At 38.9% G+C, this 22,917-nt stretch overlaps 1 protein-coding gene across 1 annotated transcript in view; it reads right to left on the reverse strand.

Moving 5' to 3' along the window:
- LOC136843296 (uncharacterized) overlaps window positions 1–22,917 on the reverse strand; it is an 86,822-nt gene that overhangs the window by 59,603 nt on the left and 4,302 nt on the right. Inside the window, exons 5-9 of the mRNA XM_067111497.1 lie at window positions 21,617–21,731; window positions 9,216–9,360; window positions 7,227–7,435; window positions 6,149–6,261; window positions 4,831–4,983 (exon numbers count right to left, since the gene is read on the reverse strand). Coding sequence (XP_066967598.1) covers window positions 4,831–4,983; window positions 6,149–6,261; window positions 7,227–7,435; window positions 9,216–9,360; window positions 21,617–21,731 — 735 coding nt within the window. The remainder of the gene's footprint in view (window positions 1–4,830; window positions 4,984–6,148; window positions 6,262–7,226; window positions 7,436–9,215; window positions 9,361–21,616; window positions 21,732–22,917) is intronic.

Raw genomic sequence — 22,917 nt, forward strand, 5'->3', positions numbered from 1 at the left:
TCTATCATTGGTTTCCCCAAGAGCTTCCACAGATGCAGACAAACCAACGGGCCTAATGTCCATTCTGTGGAGAGGATCTATCTTTGATGACTCAATTCATCCGCGAGAACGTTGAGCCTTCCCAGAATAAAACACGTTGTCACTTGAGTTTCATTCTGGTGCAACTGAAGAAGAATGTCCCTTGCCACTTCGTACAAGGAGAAAGATCCGGTTCCTCCTTGTTTCTTGATGTACACCAGTGCCGTCGTGCTGTCTGAATGCACTGCTACTGTCCTCCCTCGTATTTCTGAAGCGAAGCACTGTAGACCCAGAAATATTGCCTGTAATCCCTTTACGCTGATGTGCCAGTTTTGCTGTTCCTGGGACCAGGTTCCTGACACTTCTTTTAATCCCAAAAGAGCTCCCCAACCTAGGTTCACCGCATCTGAAAAGAACTCTAGACTGGGGATCAGATGATGAAGAGATTTCCTTTCTGATAGTCTCTTCCTGGAATTCCACCAATGAAGATCCTCCTTGATTTTCTTTGTCATTGGGAACATGAACGAGTCTGGAGACTTTTTCCCTGTTCCAGCTGGCTCTGAGGAAGAACTGGAGAGGTCTCAGGTGAAGTCTTTCCAGAGCAACAGATTGTTTCATGGATGAGAGGGTACCTAGAAGACTCATCCACTGATCGGCCAAGCAACACTTTATAGATATGGATATTCTTCAACTGTCTGGAGACATCTTTCTATTCTCTTCGGGACTGGAAAAACCCCCAAAAACCCGAGAATTGATCATCATCCCTAAATAAGGAATCTTGTGAGATGGCATCAGGAAGGACTTGTTTCGATTGATGAGAAGGCCCAATTCCTGAGCCAAGAAAAGTCGTGCGAATGTCCTCCGTACTGTGATTTCGAGCGGGAACGCAGTAGCTGGTCGTCTAGATATAGGGAGATCTTTATCCCCATCAAATGAAGCCATTTTGCTAGTGGAGCCAATACTCTGATGAACACTTGCGGAGCTGTTGAGAGGCCTAATTGCAGAATCCCGGAGAATGAATGTCCTCTACTAGCTCTATGGCCTCTTTCTGAACAAGGGACTTCACCTCTAGCATGATAGCAGCAAATCTCTCTGAGCCTGGAGAGTAACCTGTCAATTTGACAGGCTTGCAGATTAGAGGAGGAATGTTTAAAGAGTAGATAGTGTAGCCCCCTTCAGGACAGACACTATCCAAGATTCCGCTCCCTTTTGTTCCCACCGTTCCCAAAAGTGAAGGAGCCACACTCCTATCTGAATACGGAGGACTATGTTTTCATTTCTTGGAGTAAGTCTTTGAAGAGGACTTCTTGATGGAACGTTGTGGGAAACAGATATAAGTTCTTGTCCTAATATAGGATCTAGAACGGGAGCTCCAAAAGGGAGTAGGTTGCAGGGGAGACGAAGATCTGGGAGGAAGAGCCGAAGAATCCTGAAGGTGTCTCACAGATTGAGTGAGAAGGTCCTGAGTGTTCTTTTTCTGCAGGTCAGATGTGATGTTCAGTACTGTAGCCTGTAGAAAAAGATACGTCTTGTCCAACGGGAGAATAGGAGGGCCGATCTCTGAGACAGAGTGATGCCTTTCGAAGTAAAAGAGCACCAAAGCTCCCTCTTCTTAAGAATACCCATGGCGTACAGACTGGCTAACTCCTGTGTACTATCACGAATGCCTCTGTCAATACAGGAAAGTACTCCCAAGAGATTCAACGAGATCTCTTGAGGTAACAAAGAGCACTCTCTAAGTTTGCTAGCAGGAACCTCAACAGCGCCAAGTACACCGATGAAGGCGCATCTTGACCGGGAACAACCTCTTCCTCAGAAGAGACAGGAGAAAGCAATAAGTCCGCTGTTGTCTGCCTGTAGGAGGAGCCTTCTGAAGCAAACTGAGAATATATCCAGTTTGCTCTGAATGGGGTCAACTGGAGGAGGAACAATGTCCGAGAAGGCACTACTAAGAAGCGGTGGAGGAGTCGGAGCCAACAGGCGCTCGGGGGGGCGCTGTGGAGATGGGAGCCAGTAGCGAAACTTGTCGAAGAACGGGCGCTGTGGATGTGGGAGCCAGTAGCAAAACTTGTCAAAGAACGGGCGCCAATGGGCGCTGTGGAGACAGGAGCCAGTAGTGAAACTTGTTGATAAATGGGCGCCAGTGGGCGCTCAATCGCAAATGGGAGTTTGGGCACTTCGACACTAGCTACTGGTGTAGCTGATTGTAAAGATGCATGTGCTGGGTGCGCAACTTCAGATGCAGTAGCTCCTTTATTTGACGACGAACGTCTCCGTGCCACAAGGCACTTAGGCGCCAATTTACAACCATTGTCAGAAGAAGCAGAATTGTTCCGGGGTATCCCAGTGACTACATGATGGGCGCGCTGAATCCTTGCCCTTCTTACAAGGAACAGGGGAAGAAATCTCAAACTCCACTTTAGCAGGCGTGACTTGTCCACATAGCGCCGTGCGCGCCTGGGACTAAAATCTTTGGAGCTGGAGGACATACAGTGAGCACTCACTTGAAGGCCTTTCCAATGGCCTTTGGTTGCAGTCTGGGATTCATCAACAGACTGAACCGAGGGGGCGACTGCTCGGGGGCAGACACCACTGAACTCCTTTAGGCTGCCAGTATGACTCCTCCCAGGTGCTGGGGAGTATGACAGGGACCTTAGCCTAGGAGAATCGGCGGGCCAAACAGCCACCTCCTCCACTACCACTGCACTTGCACTGGGCACCACAGGGAGCTCTGACTCGCTTTTATCCATAAGCACTTTCACCGATGACGCTAATTTAGCGATCGATTGCACAATCAATTCAAAGCGAGTATCGATTTTCGACTCCAGACTGGCAATGGTGTCGGGGGTTGGAAATCTGACAGCCAGGGAAAGGAGATGGTTGCACAAATGGAGGAGATGGAATGGGATTGGAAGAAATTACAGGTGCGATTGCATCCGACTTAGCGGATGAATCCTGACTAGATAAAGCTTTACTAGACTCCTTAGCAATAGCTTTCATCTTCCTATCTCTAGCTAGTTTCTGACATGTGCATCTAAATTCTTCCACTTCTTAATATCCCAGTCATTACACTCCTCACAACCTAAATCTACTGAACATGTTTTTCCCCTACATGGAACACAAACAGTGTGCGATCGTGAGATTCTCAGTTAGTCTAGTATTGCAACTTTGCTGCAATACCTAATGTTAGCACTACTAGTGTCAGACATCCTAGAAAGTCTAATACAACTCCAAAAAACAGGCAAAGAGTCGTCAATCAATAATCAAAATTCGCCTAACACTATCTTAATTATGCCAAAAGGCTACGAAATTAAATACTTCACCAACTGAAGATAAGTCAAACAACCAGCAAAGTATAAATTCCAAAATTCGAGCTGCTGCCAACTACAGTCCTTCAACAACAGCCGGCAGAAACAAATTGAAACTCTTTGCTATGTTGTACCTTCTCTTACACCCGAAAGTGGGCGAGGCATGTCGCCATAACCATAACAAACTAACGGACCTGCAATTTCAAAATTTTGAGCTGCCGGTTAAAAGAAACTACTAGCTATGTAATTACCGGGTAAGTTACTTATATAAAATTTTCAATTTTATCACAAAAAGTGTATTCAGTCATGAAAATTATATGAAAATACAGTAATTTATGAGTATGAAAATACAGTAATTTATGAGTATGAAAATACAGTAATTTATGAGTATTTCTCTATGAAAAATACCGCAAATAGGCGGATTTTCTATGAATAATGTGTATATATGTTCCACAGAGAAATCCGCAAATAGGTTAAGCCGTGAATAGGCGGGGGTCCATTGTAATAAAATTGTTTGCCTTGCATTGCTAGTACCAATAGAATATTACTTGTCCACTGGGTTACTTTTCACTCAATACACTTTAAACAACAGTATACCAAGTCTTTTTTTTAACTTGTCAAGACAATTTCACAAAAAATAATTCATAAGTTTTGTCCGACACAAAATCCATTACCAGTGTTTTGGGAGCTTTGACAGATTGAAAATTCCTTATCCTATTCCTAGGCTTGCCTGTAGTTGCAATATATTTATCTATTCACTCCACACTTGCAAATAAAAATGTTAGTGCAGTTTGTTATTCAACTCACTCAAACCTTGTATAAATATTTTAATGCACAAAACATGATTTGCAAAATGCTTGAGGAAAAAAATAGCCAAGTTAAAGCAGAAGTGACTGATGAAGACTGAACAGCTGCTCAACTACAGATCACGTAAAGGGAAAGCATTGATGATTCTTGGCATACAGAATATCAATTTAACAACATGTTTCCAATAATTCAGGTGCATGAAGTTAGTAAACATACTCATTTTTCAGTGAAATTTTGGGATGATTTCTTTGCTAAACTGAGAATCATTTAGTAAATCATAATTCTATGTTGGGTGCTAGTGAATACCACTCAATTTAGCATAATTTTCAGATGAATTTTGCTAAGATAAGGATCGTTTACTAAGCCATAAAAATGTCCTAGCTACACCAATAATACAACATAATTATCATGTCCTAGCTACATCAATAATACAACATAATTATTTCTAAACTTGTTTCACAGAACATGACAACCTGAAAGGATTTAGCAATTTGCACTCGTTTAATTTTTTTTAAAGTTTCAGATCTAATTCATCCCAGTTTTCTCTTAAATTTATATAATACATGCAATATTAATAATAAGAGGTCCAGGGAAAAACCCAATGACTGAAATTTTCATCTTTACAAAAGAATACTGATCAAAGTTCTCAGTTTTAACAATAAGGCATCTGATAACGTGAAGTCTTCCACGTACTAACCTCAGACAACAATTCATGATGTTTACACTCTCTTCGAATCGTTCCTGATTGTGAGTTGTGCTGTTCCACAGTAGTAAATTGTTTTGTCAGCTCACTGAATCTACTGCGAACTTTTTCAACTGTCGTAAAATAATGTGCTTCTTCCTTCAAATGCTGCAACAAAGATATCACATCAGCCACACAATGAGCATTATTTTACTTTAAGGTTTGAAATACCTTAATGCAAGAGCAAAACAAATCTGCAACTTTCTATACATATTGTAACTTGCATCCTTCTGTACTCAAACATAGTACAGTACACTGCATGTGCCACTCCTTTACTCTGTTTTCTTAGGAAAAATACAAATCTTTTCTAAACAATAAATCAACTTCATAGACTTCAATATACTGGATATATCTGGGTCCCACAAAATAAAATCCATATTTCGTACTAAATGGAATGATCCAGTGAGCGCGCTAAACATAGTGAAGGCTGAAACGAACATAAATGATGCCTGTCTGTCTAACCTTTTAGGGTGGTTTCTTTGTTCCCATGGTAACTGACCCACTTTGTACCTTTTTATCCCCATTGTTAGTGGGTGTTTGTATACCTTGTACAGAGCTTGCACTTCATAATCGAAATGTGAGAACTGGCTGCATAGCAACCTGGTTGAGCTAATCTAACACAGATGTTTTACTGAACTAATCTTTGAGTGTATATTTGTTGTCCTACATTTTCTCTATGAATTAATGTGTAAACAAACTATTATCTAGTTTTTGTTTAGTAATGAAAAGCATGCTTATCATATTGATTACTAATTTCACTCGCAGGCCTTAGGAGGGGAGTTAATTTCCATATATGTCAGGGCTAATTCGTTGACTACACATTCTTAAAAACATTTTTATTTTTTTAAATGAATTTTCAACTTATACATACTTCTGTGGTTCCTAATTAACAATATCAAGCACATACAGATGCTATAAGGTATAATTCTTAATATAATTTCCATATGCTATCGTATAAATAAAAAAGAATGCATTCCTCAACATAAACAATGCACCCACAAAATAAATGCAAAAGTGACACTTAAAACACTGATGTCCTTTTAATCCTGTGATTTGTGACAAGTCTTGTAAGCTGTTGAATACTGTAACAAATTCCTCAGTTCATGTAGGAGTAATAAAAAATAATAAATAAGTACTGAATTATGCATTACATGTTAGTGTATATGTGCATGTGTACACACTACTGAGCACATCTTTTTCTTATTATGGCTTTGCTTTCTAGAATGATACAAATGTTCCTTCAACATACCTGTTAAAAAATGAACATGCTTACCAGAACAATTTCCTCCCAAAGTTCTAACTTGTCAATATGTTCATTGTTGAAACGGTAAATGCGATCACGATACAGGAACAACATTTTCCTTTCTACTGGATGTGTCCAGTTTCCTGCATTAAAAAAATAAGGTTACTTAGGTATGATTATGAACATATAATAAGTAGTTTCTGGCTATATATTAACATGCAAAATATGCCTTGATAAATACAATCATTAACTTTTAATTGTGACAAATGACACGGAACAGTTTACTAGTCTAACACTTCAACAAGAATGACTCCTGAAATCCTATGGGGAAAATCCTACATTGCATGACTAGAGATGCACACCACCATTTTCAGCTACTCAGAATACAAAAACATTATAAATGAGACAAAATTGTCCATTAGGTACCTGTCATTTAAGTGTTCCTTGGCATAAAGTTAAGTAAGAACTAGTTGCACAGCTTTGGCTAAAGAGTGGAATTAGTTTACCTTGTACTGCAATGACTTTCTAGTCACCCTCTCACAAGGTGTACAACCTGTAAATCTGTGCATCTCTTTGACTAACTGTTTCCACAACCTGATATTCATGTTTGGACCTTATTTAGAGTAACTCAAAGAATGTTTAACTCTTAGCATTACTTTATATTCAATATGGTCCATAAAAAGATGATGTCATATGGGATATTTATCAAATATCCAAGAGTCAAATGAGTGACCAACTGTAAGAGTCAAAATTATTTGTCAGCATTTTTGCAGATACCTAAAGAATTTATGCTATTTGGGCATATTTTCTGTCTTGTGCAATTTCTATTGAAGTTAATGTATTGTTCCCTGGGCATATTTTCTGTCTTGTGCAATTTCTATTGAAGTTAATGGTATTGTTCGCAAATACACCATCTTTTTTATCAAGACTCTGAATTAGTCTATACTACTACTTTTTCTCTTCAGACAAGCTTCTCGGAACAAGGGAAAACAAAAACTTTCCTTGCTCATCGGCAACACCTGGACTAAATTACAAATTGACATACATGGTTTTTATTACTGCTTGCAGTTCTTCAAAACAAAAAGACAAAATTAACAATAAAACTTACGTTTCACAGTTCTTGGAGTTTTACCCCTCTTTTCCATGATTTTTCTCCACTTGGAATTGCGTTCTGGAACGTAATTAAAAACTCGTTCCATGTGCTCTCGATATGCCATTGTGATCTTTTCAGTATATGGTTTAGAATTATTCTCAACCATCCTCTGATATAGATTTACTAGAGTACTCCAACGTCCTTGTACTTGGTCTGCTGTAAAGCTGGTGAAAATACATAAATGTTAGTATCTTAAATTCTAATGGAAATAACTGCATATAGTAATATAACTAAGAAATAAAAGAATTACAATAGTTTCAACCTAACATTTCCTAGTTACCTAATGTATATTTCTATACAAACCAATGTTCAAGCTTTTCATGTGAAATATTAATAAATCTTAAAACAAAACAAATGACAATACTGTACACCAAGAATACATCTACGCTTTATTTAGCTTTTCTCTTAGTAATCATATTCTACCATGAAAACGGAGTGCCCAGTTTTAATCAAGATGAATAACCCAAGTGCTTAAAGGAAGTACAGTACAGACACGCCTCAACGACATAACTGTTTCACAACTGCTTGGACTGTCGACCAACTCTCAGAACACAGTATTTAATGCAGTATAACATCTGTGCATGAAAACTGCAAGTTCCTTAACCAATCATATGGATGTCTGTTTGTATGTCTGTTTATCCCTCTTTCTCTCCTGAACCTGTATGATTATTTTATTCAAGTTTTGGTATTTTACCAAAGGTTTCAACCTATGTTATACATTCCCTATGCTCAAGTATGGGATGTGTTTGGATGATAAGAATTTCTTAAATTTTTGAATGCCATACCATATAAATAATTATATCTATTTTGCTTTTCTACAGACAGCTTTTATTTTTTTTTAAGCAGACAAAGAGGCCCACTGAAGGTTACCATTACCAATCAGCCAATTCCACTATCATGCGCCCCCCTCTCTCTCTCTCTCTCTCTCTCTCTCTCTCTCTCGTGTGTGTGTGTATGTGTTTTTTCTCAGCCTCTGACACTTCCTTAACCTTCCACCTCCCATACTCAGGCCACTCTCCCACCCCAACAAAATTTCTTCAATCTCCTCCAACCCCCAATCAATAACTCGACCGTGGCATTGAATTTCAGAGTACCTAAATTTGCAAACAAAATGAAAAAACAAAACTGTAGGTTAAATGTCAGAAATGATTTAAAACTTCATGCATTAAAATAAGATTTCAGCAGGTTTAATTAAATCAAAGTTATGTAAATGTCTGTTTTTATGTAAAGTTGATTTGTAGGCCTAGCCTCCTGGCTAGTCTATATATGTTCATGTAAGCACCACTTGTGTTTATGTACATGTGCACTACACACCCACTTGCCTCTCTCTCTCTATCTCTCTCTCTCTCACTCTTTCTCTAGTAACATTTCATACCTATATTTTCCCATCTGTGTGCAAATGTAAATGCATCTCTCTCTCCCTCTCTCTCTAAACTTTTTTACTAAAGAATTTGGCATTACAGCTCTCTCTCTCACTTTAAAGCATTTTTCCTGCAATTCAAATACCTGAAGTCTTCCATAAATAAGTATATTTAGTACCAGCTGGATGAGGTCACTGGAGCTTGCTGACCAGGTAGGTACATAATGGGAGGTAGTAAGTAATAGTGTGCAACCCATTCATCGTTCTGCAGACTCCATTTTTCCTTTGGCAATGGTTATTATCTTGAAGTGGAATTATAAGAAAAATAAACCCATACACCTTGGCTTTCTAATGCTGGGCCACCAGACAGAGTCAAGTTCTTGTGAAAGAACTTACACACTATGAAATTTCAAGGGAATCTTGTCCTGCCTTTATGTGCACAGGAGGTATGGGACTGCAGGTAGCAATATGATTGCAATTAGACCTAACACATAATTCTGTATGAACCCTCACTCAAATTTCTCTTTTATAAGGCAGCCCTATGTTTATTCAACGAATCAATGAAAAAAATTAGCTCAACTTACTTATATCCCTGAGCTTCTAACAGAAGACGAATATGGTTCCAAATCTTAAACCTCATTCGAGTTCCTCCATTTTGTCCTAGGCGTTTACTTCCATGCAGCTCCATCTGTCTAATTAGCATTTCAGTTGCTGTATAATCCCAAACACCTAAAACATTACAATGACTTTAGTTTAGCTTGCAAGGGTAACTTTTACAATAAAAAAACCACAATAACCTGCATAAATAAGTAAAATTAAATAAATCAATTGTGTGATAATATGACATTTTTATTCTAAAATAATGTTTAACACATACTTACCTGTTAGAACAGGTAAGTTGTATGTGTTAAAAGTGATTCCTATCAAATTTGAACATGGAATGTCAAGTCTGGTATTTCCAAATCACCATAATTTTTAAAAATATATATTGAACTCTTGAAAGCTATAACTACTTTAAAGGGCATTCACTTCCAAATAAGATGTAGTAACAGGTTTAAAGCACTCTGCCAGCCTTGTGAGAGACAAGATTTATAGCTAGGTGACCAGTTAGCTTAAACTAACTTGGGTTTATATGTAATACATACCATTCTTGGCAATCAAACATCAATACTGGGTGACTTATGATCATCCTGGCATTGTTTGTTTATGAAGCATAATGAGCATTCACATATTTTCAAAGTTCTCAATTTTCAAAACATTCTGTCATATCTTGGACATTCTTTGCCAAGTGTTAAAATCTTATATCAGGTAGAAACCGAACAACATAGGTTTAGGTAGGACACACCCTGTAACTGCCTTACACAACAAATATAACCTGATCACTTTTATAACATTTAAACACCACACAGTGGATATCTGGCACACAGTATTAGTCAACATCTATGGGAAAGCCTTTAAGTCTAAAAGGTCAGAAATGATTAACTGAACAGAAAGCAACAAAACCCTAAAATAGTGGGCTAAGAATTCTGGCACACCTCAAATACTTCCAGCACCAGAGTGGTGGGTGAAGCTCATACCAAGTGACTGGGTTTCTGTTTTACTCATTAGACCTGTCATTGCCATTCAATCCTACAGGTGCTAAAAAGCAAATAAAACACAAGGTAGTTGTAGGAGGACAAGTCCTTTCATTGCTCTGGCATAAATAAATTTTAGAGATCAGTTACAGATGAACCAACTGCCAAACATATGCAATGAGCATGGGGTAATAGGATTAGGCAAGTTCCCCTCGAAACCAACTGATACTTACACCATTCTCAAGTTTATGGAAATGAAAGACCTACTCATCACACAAAATCAGCAAGCTTCTGTTTATATACAGTTGTCCCTCGCCATATTGAGGTTCACTGCATCGCAGATTTTTTAATTAAATATACCTAAATTTGTATCGCAGATTTTTCGATACATTGCGGGATTTTGCAGTATTTATTATTTTTATTTTTGTGGTAAAATGAAGTTTTCATAATAAAACTAATACTGTAATACTTACCTGAACACCTGAATTCGCCCTTAATCCCACTAGCCCGGACAGCTCTCAATAACCAATCCCACTAGTGGGAAATTTCAACAGCCAGCTTTACCAATGCTGCAGATAAAATTTTGTCACTTGAGCTACCATAACAAATGGTTGGCAACACTGACACAGGTGTGTGCCGACACTCCCACCTTTGTCAATTGCTTTATTCAAGTTCAAAACTGATGTGGGGAAAGGAGGGTGGGAATCTTTCAGGTGTTCAGTTAAGTATTACAATATTAGTTTTATTATGAAAACTTCATATTGCAATACACTCCCTGAACACCTGAATTCACCCGATTAACAACATTTAAAGGAGGAGGGATCAATTCTATTGCACACCCCTTTTTACAACCACAGAGATGGTAGCTCACCAATCTGCTCTGCATAGGATATCTGTTCAATCATACACTCACCATATCAATCAATGCTTTCAGTGAAGAGACATGCTGGAGAGTACTTTGATCGTCAGTCAGGTCAGTACTGTCTCAGTCCGTCGACCTCCCATGTGGCTCTTCAGAACCCCTAATGTATGGAGGAGTACGATGAGCCTCCCATGTGGCTATCCTGAGCCTCTCTTGTATGGAGGGGAATGAAGTAGTGTGCAGAGCCACTGACCCTCCTGGTAACCCATCGAGGTTGCAGATAAGGCCCAACGACCGACAAGTGACAAAGTATCTCAGCACCGACGAAAGAGCCTAACCTACTAGAGCACCCTCTTGGACTCTCGTAGGGAGACTATCAAAGACTAAGATACTTAAAATACTAAACCTAAGTTCATGTTGTTACTGGAGGGATGGAAGGGAAAGAGTCTCAGGGAAATTAAGGGTGCAATGATGAAGTTACATCTACAATTTGGTCATGGAAATGGAGATAAAATATGGACGCTAACAGAAGAAGCACAGTGGAGTGATGGTTTGAGAGAGAAAGAAAAGGAGGAAATAAAAAAGTTACTAACAGACTTAATCGCAAGTTGTGAGGTATGTAAAAGATATAAAAGAAACCCAGCTAAACCAGTAGTGGGGTTTTCTTGGAGTAAGACATTTAATGAAGTTGTAGCAATGGATGTGGGAGAGACAAAAGAGAGAAAGTTCTTGGTAATGGTAGATATGGAAACAAGGTATTGTCAGGCTTTTTGGATAAAAGACAAGAAACCAGAAACTATTACAGACACTTTTTGACGGGTGGCTTGCTATATTTGGAGCACCTTCTAAAATATTATCAGACAACGGGGGAGAATTTCAAAATGAAAAAGTAAGGAGGATGGCAGAAAGATGGAATATTAAAGTATTAGCCACAGCATCTGAATCTCCATGGAGCAATGGATTGTGTGAAAAGATGGTAGGCACAATCAAAGAAAGCTTAAGAAAGATGAAAGATGATGAGGAACTGGATTGGTTCATAGCATTAAGATGGGTAGTGAGTGCTAGGAACTGCTTGATAAATAATGGTGGTTTCTCCCCTAACCAATTAGTATTTGGGAAAACCCTTCTTTGCCAAATCTAACGGGAGAAGAAAGTTCAAGTCCTGCAAGCAGAGAGAAAGGTATGGAAAAAAGCACAGTAAGGGATACACTGAATGCAATACATAAGACCAGAGATGTGTTTATCAAAAATGAGTCTTGTAATAAAATAAGAACTGCTTTAAACAAAAATGTCACATGTGATTATACTATCACTGCTGCCTAAGAATCTAAAGACTAAAAGGAAATTCCTCTATCTGGTTAACCTAAGAACCTCCGAACTAAGAGAATACCACCTCAGCTAAAATGAACACACCCTAGATAATAAGAGTTAGCCGCTACACACTGACTAAGAGAATAACCCTCCACGAGGCGAAATGAACGTCTCTCAAGTAAAGAGAAGTAAACACTGAGACGGACTTCCAAGTAGCCGCCTCCAGAATAGAAGACACTTAATAATTCTTTAGAAAGGAAGATGAAGTGCCCATACTCCGAATGCTGTGCGCTCGGGGTAAGACAGAGCTTAAAGATGACGAAGAAGAAGAAGAAGCCGGAGAAGCCTGGGAAGTCACCTCCCTCAGAAAGTAACTAATTGTATTCTTTGACAGCGGACGGGAAGGATTCCGCGGAGAGACAAAAAGTGTATGCAGACAAGGATGAAGTTTCCCAACCCTTTGACAAACAGACTTTTAATGCTCACACCGGACACAAAGACATCTCTGCTGGATCGCCAGCAACAAACTCTTGCGGAGAAAGAACCCTAAACGAACGAGGCAGAGGGTTAACCTCCGACTCCGTCTTCACCACAATTTCTGGAAGAAAAGAGAAACACATATTTCCCTCATAGGAAACTGGCCTAGAAACTTCCTGAAGCTCGCCCACTCTTCTAGCTGTAGCTAAAGACGTAAGAAAAGGCACCCTCTTAGTCAGTTTTCTTAATGTTAGAGCTTTAATGGGTTCAACAGCAGGGGAACCCAAAAATTGAAGTACTTCCTACAAATCCCATGGAGGGGCCCGAGTCAGCAAGACAGGACGTTCAATCTTCAAAGAGCATAATAAATCATGGATGATCTTACTACTAGAAATTTCAGGGAGATGGAAACTAAATGTACTGCTAAGCATGAGTGGTAGCCAGCAATAGCCAAATATGAAAGACCCTTGGCTCTCTGAAGGAATAAAAGAAAATCAGCTATCTTAGCAATAGAAGGTCTAGAGATGGAATGACCTTTCTTACAACACCAACTTCTATACATTGTCCATCTGACCTGGTAAAGCTTACAGATTGACTTTTTCAGCTGAAAGAAAGCTGTCTAGCCACAGCTTTAGAGAGTCTGGCCTGTCTAGCTGCTTGCTCAACAGTCGCCATGCAACTAGGCTCAGCACACGAGGGTTTGGATGATAATGGTGAAAATGTGGTTGTCTGAAATCATTCTGCATAGGTAGGAACATCGGAACTTCCATGAGGAGCTCTAAGAGTTCCGGAAACCAAGGGCGTTGGGGCCAGCAAGGGGCTACTAGAGTCATAGATGTCTTGACACTCTCCCACAATTTCCTGATTACCTGATGAATGAGACCGAATGGAGGAAAAGCATACACCTGAATGTGATTCCAATTTTGTAACATTGCATCGGTGCCTATTGACATGGGGTCCACCACTGGTGAGATATAAACCGGAAGATGATGGTTTGATCTCGTTGCGAGTAAGTCCACAGTTGCTGGCCACTTCCGGAGAACCTGACATACTACTTCCTGACCCGAAGTCCACTCTCCCCCCAATACCTGACGAGAGCAACTTAGCAAGTCGGCCCTCCTGTGAACATCCGGATAATGAGGGGGAAGATGACCAAGATAGAAATCTCACCTTTCCTTGCTCACAAACGTCGTAGACGAAGCCAAAGCATTCGCCTGGTGCGCCAGACCCATCAAGACAAGTTATTAAGCTGTCAAACAGCCCCGGATCTAAAGTGACATAGCCGTCACTCTTTAAGAATCCCATTAAACCTGACAACATCCAAAGACAGTGCGAAAGAGCCTCAGTCTGACTGCGCAACAAATCCTCCAAAGCACCTGCTTCCCAAAGAGAAATCCCTAAGTGGCAACCTGACACCTGCTGAAGGGTTGCCTCGAACTGAATAAATCACCTTATGCGGAGAAAGAAGAGAAATGTCCTGCCTGTTAGAAGCCACCACCGACACTGGACAACTGTCCGCCCCCTCCAAAGCCAGCCTAACCTGATCGAACCCAAACCAGCCCACATGAAAAGGAGCAGGAGCTGGCTTAGTGGCATAAAAAGACTCAAATAAAGACTGATTTGACGAATGCGGTTGGTCCGGAGCTCTTGCTTGAGGGTACAAAGAAGTAACATACTAAAGCATACGTCTGTAATCGTTACTGCTAGCAAGAGAACATTCTATTCTAAGTCTGCCAGAAACTCCTGAACCTCCAGATGAGAATCCTGTTCCGTAATGTCCGAACAGTCTAAGACAGACGAAGGAGGAGGAACTGAACGAAGCCCAGACGAAGATGAAGAGTTTGCAAACAGACCACCATAACCAGAATGCTGAACACCAACACCTAACTGGGTACCTGGAGCTGAATCCACATTGTTGATTCCACCGGGAGGAAGAGAGGGAGGGACTGAGAGATCCGGAGCTGATTCCACATTGTTACCAAAGGGAAGATGAGTGAGAGGAGCCAAACCCAAATTGCTAAACCCTGGGGGAGGATGTGCAAACAAAACAACTTGTGGAGGGACGGAAGAAGACGAAGAGAAAGGAGGGAGAATGAAAAGAGGTAGAAGCTACCCTCGGAAGATCTGCAGAGGAAAATGCAGGCAATGACAGCCACAAACCGCTCAGAGAAGGTACTGCGCAAGACCAGTCAAAACAGCGGAGGAATGCAAACCCGAACTAGAAGCGACAGGCAAACCCTGTGAAATACCTGACACTACTGGAACAACCGACTGATGCGGAAGCAAGGGGTTGCGCATACCCAAAGGGTTGGAACATGAAACGCCTAAGGCCAAATTCTGCCAAAACTGCATTTTCACCTGTCCGGAAGATCCTCCTACCAAAGAAGACTGTACTGAGGAAGGAAAGGCGGAAGACAGAGGAGTAGCAAACGAAAGTTACCTGAGAAGAGGAGATGCCAAAAGTCAAAGAAGGAGGGAAAGCGGAAGATGCAGAAGCCGCAGGAAAGGCAGAAGAAGAAGTCGAAGCAGAAACTGCAAAAGGCGCAACAGAGAATGTTGGAGTGGAAGATGATGCGATAGATAACCCAAAAGAAGAATCCTTGGGGCGAAGGGACAAAAAGTACAGTACACAGAATCAGCCCCTCCTTGATAATCCTGAAGCATATCCGACATGAATTCTGGACACTCCTGTGTCACATACTCTCTAATGTTAGAGAAACCATTCAAAAAACCACCTCTCACCAAAAGTCTGTACTCTTTTGAAAGACCCAACAAATCCGCATTATATTCCACCACATCCAATTGCTGATCATGCAAACCACTTTTAGAAGCCAAAAGAGACACACCAGAATCCGCCTTACTAGATGAAGGAGTAGGAAAACAGAGAGGGGGGGGAAACTAAAGTAGAAGATTCAGAAACAGTCGAAAGAGCGAAAATTTTGGCGTAGCACAAATTCCATTCGAACCCGAAACCGGAACCCGCCCAGGAGAATGACTCTGCACACTTCATACTTTCTCCTCACTACCTAACCCAGACTTATCCGTCTTTGTCACACCTAGATCCTGATCCTGACCAACATTATCAACATTAAATTTATCATCAACACTACAAGGGGGTTTGGGGGGGGGGATCGTTCACTGCCTGCTCTGTGCCGAGGGGGGGCCAGCAGAACCTAACCACTCGGAGGCTTGCGGTTCCCCATTACCCTCAGCACCCGTTAGGGCTGGTTCTGGAACAGGCATGGGAGCTGAAAAGGAGGAAGGATTAGACATCCTAACACTACTACTATCCCTATCTGAAAATTGTTGAAAAAGACTAGCTATTACATTTGTCATACTACTTGCAATCCTATCCTCTATCTGTTTGACTACCTCTGAACTCGCTAAAATCTTTCGATTGATCTGTAGCAGAAGCCTGAGACACTTGAGGCAGTGAAGAATCTGACCGCCGTTTGCCGCCCTTACTAGCCAATGACTTGCGATGACGAATGTAATCTTCCATCTCTTCTACTGTCCAAACGGAACATTCTTGCAATGAGTCTGCCCATCACACTTAACCTTCCTACATACCTAACAGACTGAATGTCTATTGTGTCTCAAGGTACTCATCCGTCTTTTGCAGGAAGAACAGGAGCAATGAGCGTGAGCATCCACAGTCCTAGGGGCAGTCGAAGTTGAAGCCAAAGGCGCGGTAGTAGAAGATGAAAGAGAAGACTTGTTCATGATGACCAATCAAGCTGGAACCAGCGAATCCAACTCCAAACCAAGCACAAGTCATAATTCCAGGAGAAAAACCCAGTGAATACAATCCAGGTCTTCACCAGAAATCCAAAATACATAAGAGAAGTCGGACAATAGGATTAAACCTTGCACTGCAGAAGGAAACAAACATCCAGCAGCGCAAACAAAAAGCAACTGACGAAGGTATGAGTGTCGGCACACACCTGTGTCAGCATTGCCAACCGACTGTTATGGTAGCTCAAGTGACAAGATTACCTGCAGCGTTGGTGACACTGGCTGTTAAAATTTCCCAATAGTGGGATTGGTAACAGGGCTGTTCGGGCTAGTGGGATTAAGGGCGAATTCAGGTATTCAGGGAGTGTATTGCAATATAAGATTTTCTAGCCTAAAATTCTTATTGTCATGACTAAATACATTTTTTGTGATAAAAAAATTATTTACTTATTTTCAATTATTAATATTTGTAAACAGCAAAAAATATATAAAATGCTAAATTAAAATCCCACAAAATCACACAACAGCTTACCAATATACATAAAACACCCCAATCCAATTTTTTCTCTCTCTCAGTACACATATCTTTTAATGAAAAAACAGCAAAATTTTAATAACACTTTATTTCACTTACAGAATAAACAATATTGATCTATTATTATCGTAATATATGTGTAAAAAAACCACTGTCCCAACAACTGTAACTGTTTTTACTGTAGGTGTGTTGCCATATTTTTTTCTTTTTCTGATTTACTGAACCATGCTTCATTGCAATTTTATTAGTTGACTCTATTATTATCACACACATAACAGTACACAAGAGAATATTTTATCACTGTTGATGTTTCATCTCTAATCACCGTAAAAATATTTAAAATCCGAATTTCATACGTAAGCAACTCATGGTTACTGTATACTCTCACATGCCCCAGCTTGTCAAGTCAAGACTTAGTCTCATCCCAAGCTACTGCCGAGACTTCATTTATGCGTAGTAACACCAGCGCTCTCTCTCTCTCTCTCTCTCTCTCTCTCTCTCTCTCTCTCTCTCTCTCTCTCTCTCTCTCTCTCTCTCTCTCTCTCTCTCTCTCTCTCGAAATTAAAAATAACAATTACATTAATAAATTTGTTTCTTTTAGCAACTATAAAATTATTTTCCTAATTCTTTCGGTAGTAGTGAGCAGCTTCAGTCGCTGATTCTCAGAACGTAAACATTACAAATGTAAGACAATTGGTTTTTATATGCATATTATGATAACAGATCAAAATAATAATATAGTACCTATGCTAAATGGACTCTATAGGTTAAATAATATATTAATGTGATTACATTAATATTAGTATTTGAAAATTAGTAAATCATTGTAACATGTACATACACAAGAGAATTTTTATCACTGTTGATGCTCTGGTCTGTGAACTATTGTGTAGGTTTAAGAGTACAGAAATTGTTTAAGTGCATAGGAAGTGTTTATAACAGTGTGGGAAAGGTTTATAAGAGTGTGGGGAGGGTTTATAAAGCCTTAAAATATATTCATATACAGGAAATAATAAAATGAATATTAGGTCGCTACTTCGTGGATTTTCGCCTATCACAGGGGGTTCTAGACGTTAGACGAGGGACGACTGTATATTATATATATATTATACATATATTTCATTTAAAAAGAGTGCATTTGTCCATTCTATTATTTTTCTTAAATATTACATTGCCTCTAATTTCTTCAGGAAATGAGGAACTTCTTAATAATTAATACTATATGGCAGTATAAGTAGGTTTTTTTGCTTTATGTTTCTTTCTTTATTGTAAAAAGTCTCTTTTGCCACTCTTACTGCATGGTTTAATACATTATTAGGATCTCTGAGTATCTTCTATGCATTCTGTACATCTATTTCATCAACAATATACCCTTAATGCATTTAACATGATGGACATAAATACCACTTTCTTTACTTCACTCATCTGGCCAGAATAAAAATTTACATGGGCAGAAATACTGACAGGTTTTCTGTATACACTATATTTACTCTATTTTTAATTTATGTATTAGACAATTAAAAAATGACAGGCTACCATCAATTTCAATTTTCAGATTTTATCGATAGCATCAATTAGTTCATTTTACCAAAGAAAGTATTTATATTTTGTTACCTGGCCAAATAAATATGTCATAAAAATACCTAGACCATAGTACATTGCATGGAATGATTTTGCTTAACATTCCGCTTCAAAAAAATAAATCCACGTACAAATTCCTTAAAACCAGAGATAAAGGACTTCCTATAGCCATACCAAAATTCTTTGATTAATATTTCCTAATGAATTAAAATTTACATTCTTTTACACCTATTTTAATCTACTGTTTTAAGAGAATGATATATACAGTTAATATTCAAACCTACATAATAACATAGGTTGCATAGCTCGTCCAAATTCTGCCTGAATTCTGTTGGTGTGTCTGTCAAACCAGCCAGCCATCCAAGTATCTCAAAAGCCTTATGCCAAACCAGTTAACCAAGCTTCCACTGGTGATAAAGTCTGAAGTCTGAGTGAAGAACTATGAAGCTGCTGTCAGGCTAAAGTACACCATGGAAATGAGGTACCCTACCCCTTTAAATGAAGGGAGTATACTTTCTCAATGGAAAATGCATTAGCACATGAAAGCATATATCTTGGACCGCCACAAAACTCAACCATCTCCTTCCTAAGAGGGATCGATTGAGGATCTTGTTCAGTGGGCTGAGGGTAACAATTGGGCACCAACCTCCAGTTGTCTTTGAAACCAAATACAGAGAATTCTTAAAGTTGGGTGCTGCATCCCTCAATCATCGCCTCCACTTTGCTCAAGACCTGGAATATCTAAGGGTAGCCATCACATGCCCTATAATCTACCAAGTCCAAAGTCACAGGGGGACCAGTCTCCAGAAAGGGGAATAACTTACTGACTTTGGTGTCAACAACTCCTACTCTGCCCTTATCAATTGCTGGGACCTCCAGGACTTCAGATAAACCCCACTGTCTGCATGCAGATGAATACTTCATTTCCTCCTTCCTCCATGAGCTGGGACGAGTATTCCTTCCCTGGCTGAAAAGGCTACTGCTGTCTCCTCAATGGTACCTGCCTGGAAGAATTAGCGTGATATGACTTTTAAAAAGGAGTAGATGGAGTCCTGTGATGTTTGGGTTTGCCAGAAGATGCACGATTCATCTTGTCTGTAGTTGCTGGTTGTCTTGAGACTGGTGCAGAAATATAAGTAATTTCAGCAGTAAAATACTTTTCTCTCGTCGCCATATAAATATTTCTCTTCTTATACAAAGATTATTTGTTGGACAACCTAACTGACTTGTTCCTGACCCCTGGCTCAGCCACAGTTGTTTCGGTTCATTACCTGGGACCTAAGGTACCATATATACATGCACTACCTTAACTGAACCTCTTGATCTTTTTCTTCTACTAGAGGGCTGATGTCATGGGCAATACATAAATGAGCCAAGTTAATGTAATGGGTTTGTACTGAAAATATTACTGAAAAATACCTTATTTCTTAAATTAAATACCTGGTATAACCTGTTAAGACTTTTCTATTGAAGTTGACTGACTGAATAGTAAAATTTCATTCTTTTAAAGTCTTCAAAAGATTTATAAATGTCAAGTTCTTCACTTTACAAAAACAAATTTTCAATATGAAAAAGTTATACTTCCTATTAGTGGTAATTTACAATTAAAAACCTTACAGCAACTTTGGCTACCAACATTTGTTACTATTTAGTCTTTGAGTTTATCATCATTTTCCTTATATTAAACACTTGTTAATTTAAAAGCAAATACTGTATTACAGTAGAGTACAGTATATTCTGATTTACCTTTACTAAATTAAACTATGCAACAAAATTCTATGAACTTGCTTCCTAGAATTATTCATAATCATTTACTGTATCTGATACAGGCAGTCCCCGGTTATCAGCAGGGCTCCGTTTCTGAGGGTGTGATGATAACCGAAAATCGGTGATTTCAGCGCTTTTTTGGCAATTTTCGGAGGTTATCGGCGCCAAAAAGCGCCGATTTTTGGTTATCGGCGCCTCTGTTAGGCATGTATCAGCGCCAATACCCAATTATCAGCACCGATAAGCAGAAATCGGTGATTTTCGGCGGCGAAAATTGCCGATTTTCGTCGCTAGACAAGCCCCATAAAACTGGATCGCTGTTAACCGAGCCCGCTGTTAACCGGGGACTGCCTGTATTCTTTTAATTTTGTAGCTGATGGTTCTATGAATGAACCATACAAATATAATGAAGTATAATACAATATTCTTCATTAATTAATAACAATACTTGAAAATATCTAATTACTAGTTATAATTATCAAACTAACTGGTCACATTTCTTGATTCCCACTGACTTATTATGGGAATTTTTTATAACTAAGCAAGTTAAAAGATACTGGACATTATTATTGTTATATAAGCCAAGCCGCAACCCTAACTGGTAAATCGGTGCAACAAGCCAAAGGACCCTACTATTATTTTCATTATCATTAAAAGCCAAACTGCAGTCTTAGTTGCAAAATCAGAATGCAACAAGTCAAAGGGCCCCAACAAGGAAAGCAGCCAAGTATGGACAGCAAAACTGAGACATAAAGAAAAACTATAAAAGAAATAAGAATCAACAATCCAGAGAAAAAGAACCCAGAAAAGTAAGAGGCAGAAAGTGATGCTACATTGCCAAGAGAATACTGCAAAGAACCTTTAGTACTGTTAATAATATGGTAAGCAAGACCTACTGCAAGAGTTAACCTCCTACAGGGGAACCAATTAAACTGAATGGACATTAAACTGTAAAAAGTACAAAGCCTGAAAATCTTGTACGTAACAGGTATTTTTAACCTTTCCCATGCAAGAATTATTCTGAAATATCAAGAACACATTGAAGGAATTATAAATTTTTAAGAACATGGAAAACCTTTAAAAAAAAAATGTATAAATAAAATCTTGAGCATACACATCAGATGAACAAGAAAAGTGACTCACCAAACAAATCAGTCAGTTCTTCAAAATATTGACAATATCTTCGGACATTGTGCATGTCATTGTAATTAATCGTTGTCCTATATGTTTTAACTAGTTCTCTCCACCGCATGCGAATCTGTTAAAAAATTATTTACAGAACATCAAATACTACAGATAAAGCACACAAGCCTTATAAATAAGAACAGCATAAAAAATGATTTTCAAGCAAATGCTATTTCTGAAAAAGTGGCAATTCCAATGTGTAACACTACAAACCTCATGACTAACTAAATCTGCTGAATTTAAACTGCCTTGCTAATAATGTTCACTACCTGGTCTGGCACATGAGAATGTTTGTAGTACCAGTCCTATCATCATCTAATTCAGTTCGCACTTTTACTGCCATAGCTAAGGGGAGAGAATAACATTCATAAAGGAAAGATTTGACCATTTTTATCACTATGATATCACCTTGAAAACCCATACAGTTCCAAACAGTACTAAATGGTTCAAATGGCAAGGGCATCAGAATGAATCCTATGCTTTTTTAATTTTGAAATTTTCCCTAGTGACATTCTTTACCACCTTGAGATTTTACTATAGTTTTCCTTACAGTCTTTACTTGAGAAATTTTTCATTCTCTAATGCTTCTGTAGTTCTAAGGAACTTCATTAATAAAACTGTTTCTTCCTATCCAAAGGTGTATTCCAGTATCATTACCTTGCAGGTAAATATCAGATTTCAATTTTTTACCTATGTTTGCAACCAAGTTTTGTTATTAGTTCATTTCAAAGTATTTTCTATACTTTCATATTACATACTTTTCTTTTACTGACATTGCACAAATCAGAGGTGGAAGTAACATGCAATCAACTAGCTGAAAAACATCATACCTTTTGTGACTGAATTTTGGTGGGTGGTGGTGGTGGTACAATTAGCACTAACAACAGTAATATAACACCCTAAGATGATAATACAATCTCTTCTTCCTCTTCCTTTCATCTTCAATGTTTCTATTTTCATTTTGTTCCATACTTCGCCTTGTGGTATAACTAATTAATGGTGGATTAACTTTATAATGAAAAAATAATTAATTTTGCATATCACAAAACTCAACGGAAAATTAGTGTACGGGACTTCCTTTGTGACTGCAATGCCTTTTGATACATTTTTATTTATTTCCTTCTTAAAGCATTTCCTCAGTTCAACTAGTAAGACTTTAAGGCACCTCTGTCCATTTAACAAGAAGTAACTGATTTCTCTCTCTTTTCACTACTACACAGGGTCATGGTTGCATTTCCACTCTAATCTATCTCTTTCAC

Source organism: Macrobrachium rosenbergii, chromosome 11, assembly GCF_040412425.1.
Source record: "Macrobrachium rosenbergii isolate ZJJX-2024 chromosome 11, ASM4041242v1, whole genome shotgun sequence".
NCBI lineage: Eukaryota > Metazoa > Arthropoda > Malacostraca > Decapoda > Palaemonidae > Macrobrachium > Macrobrachium rosenbergii.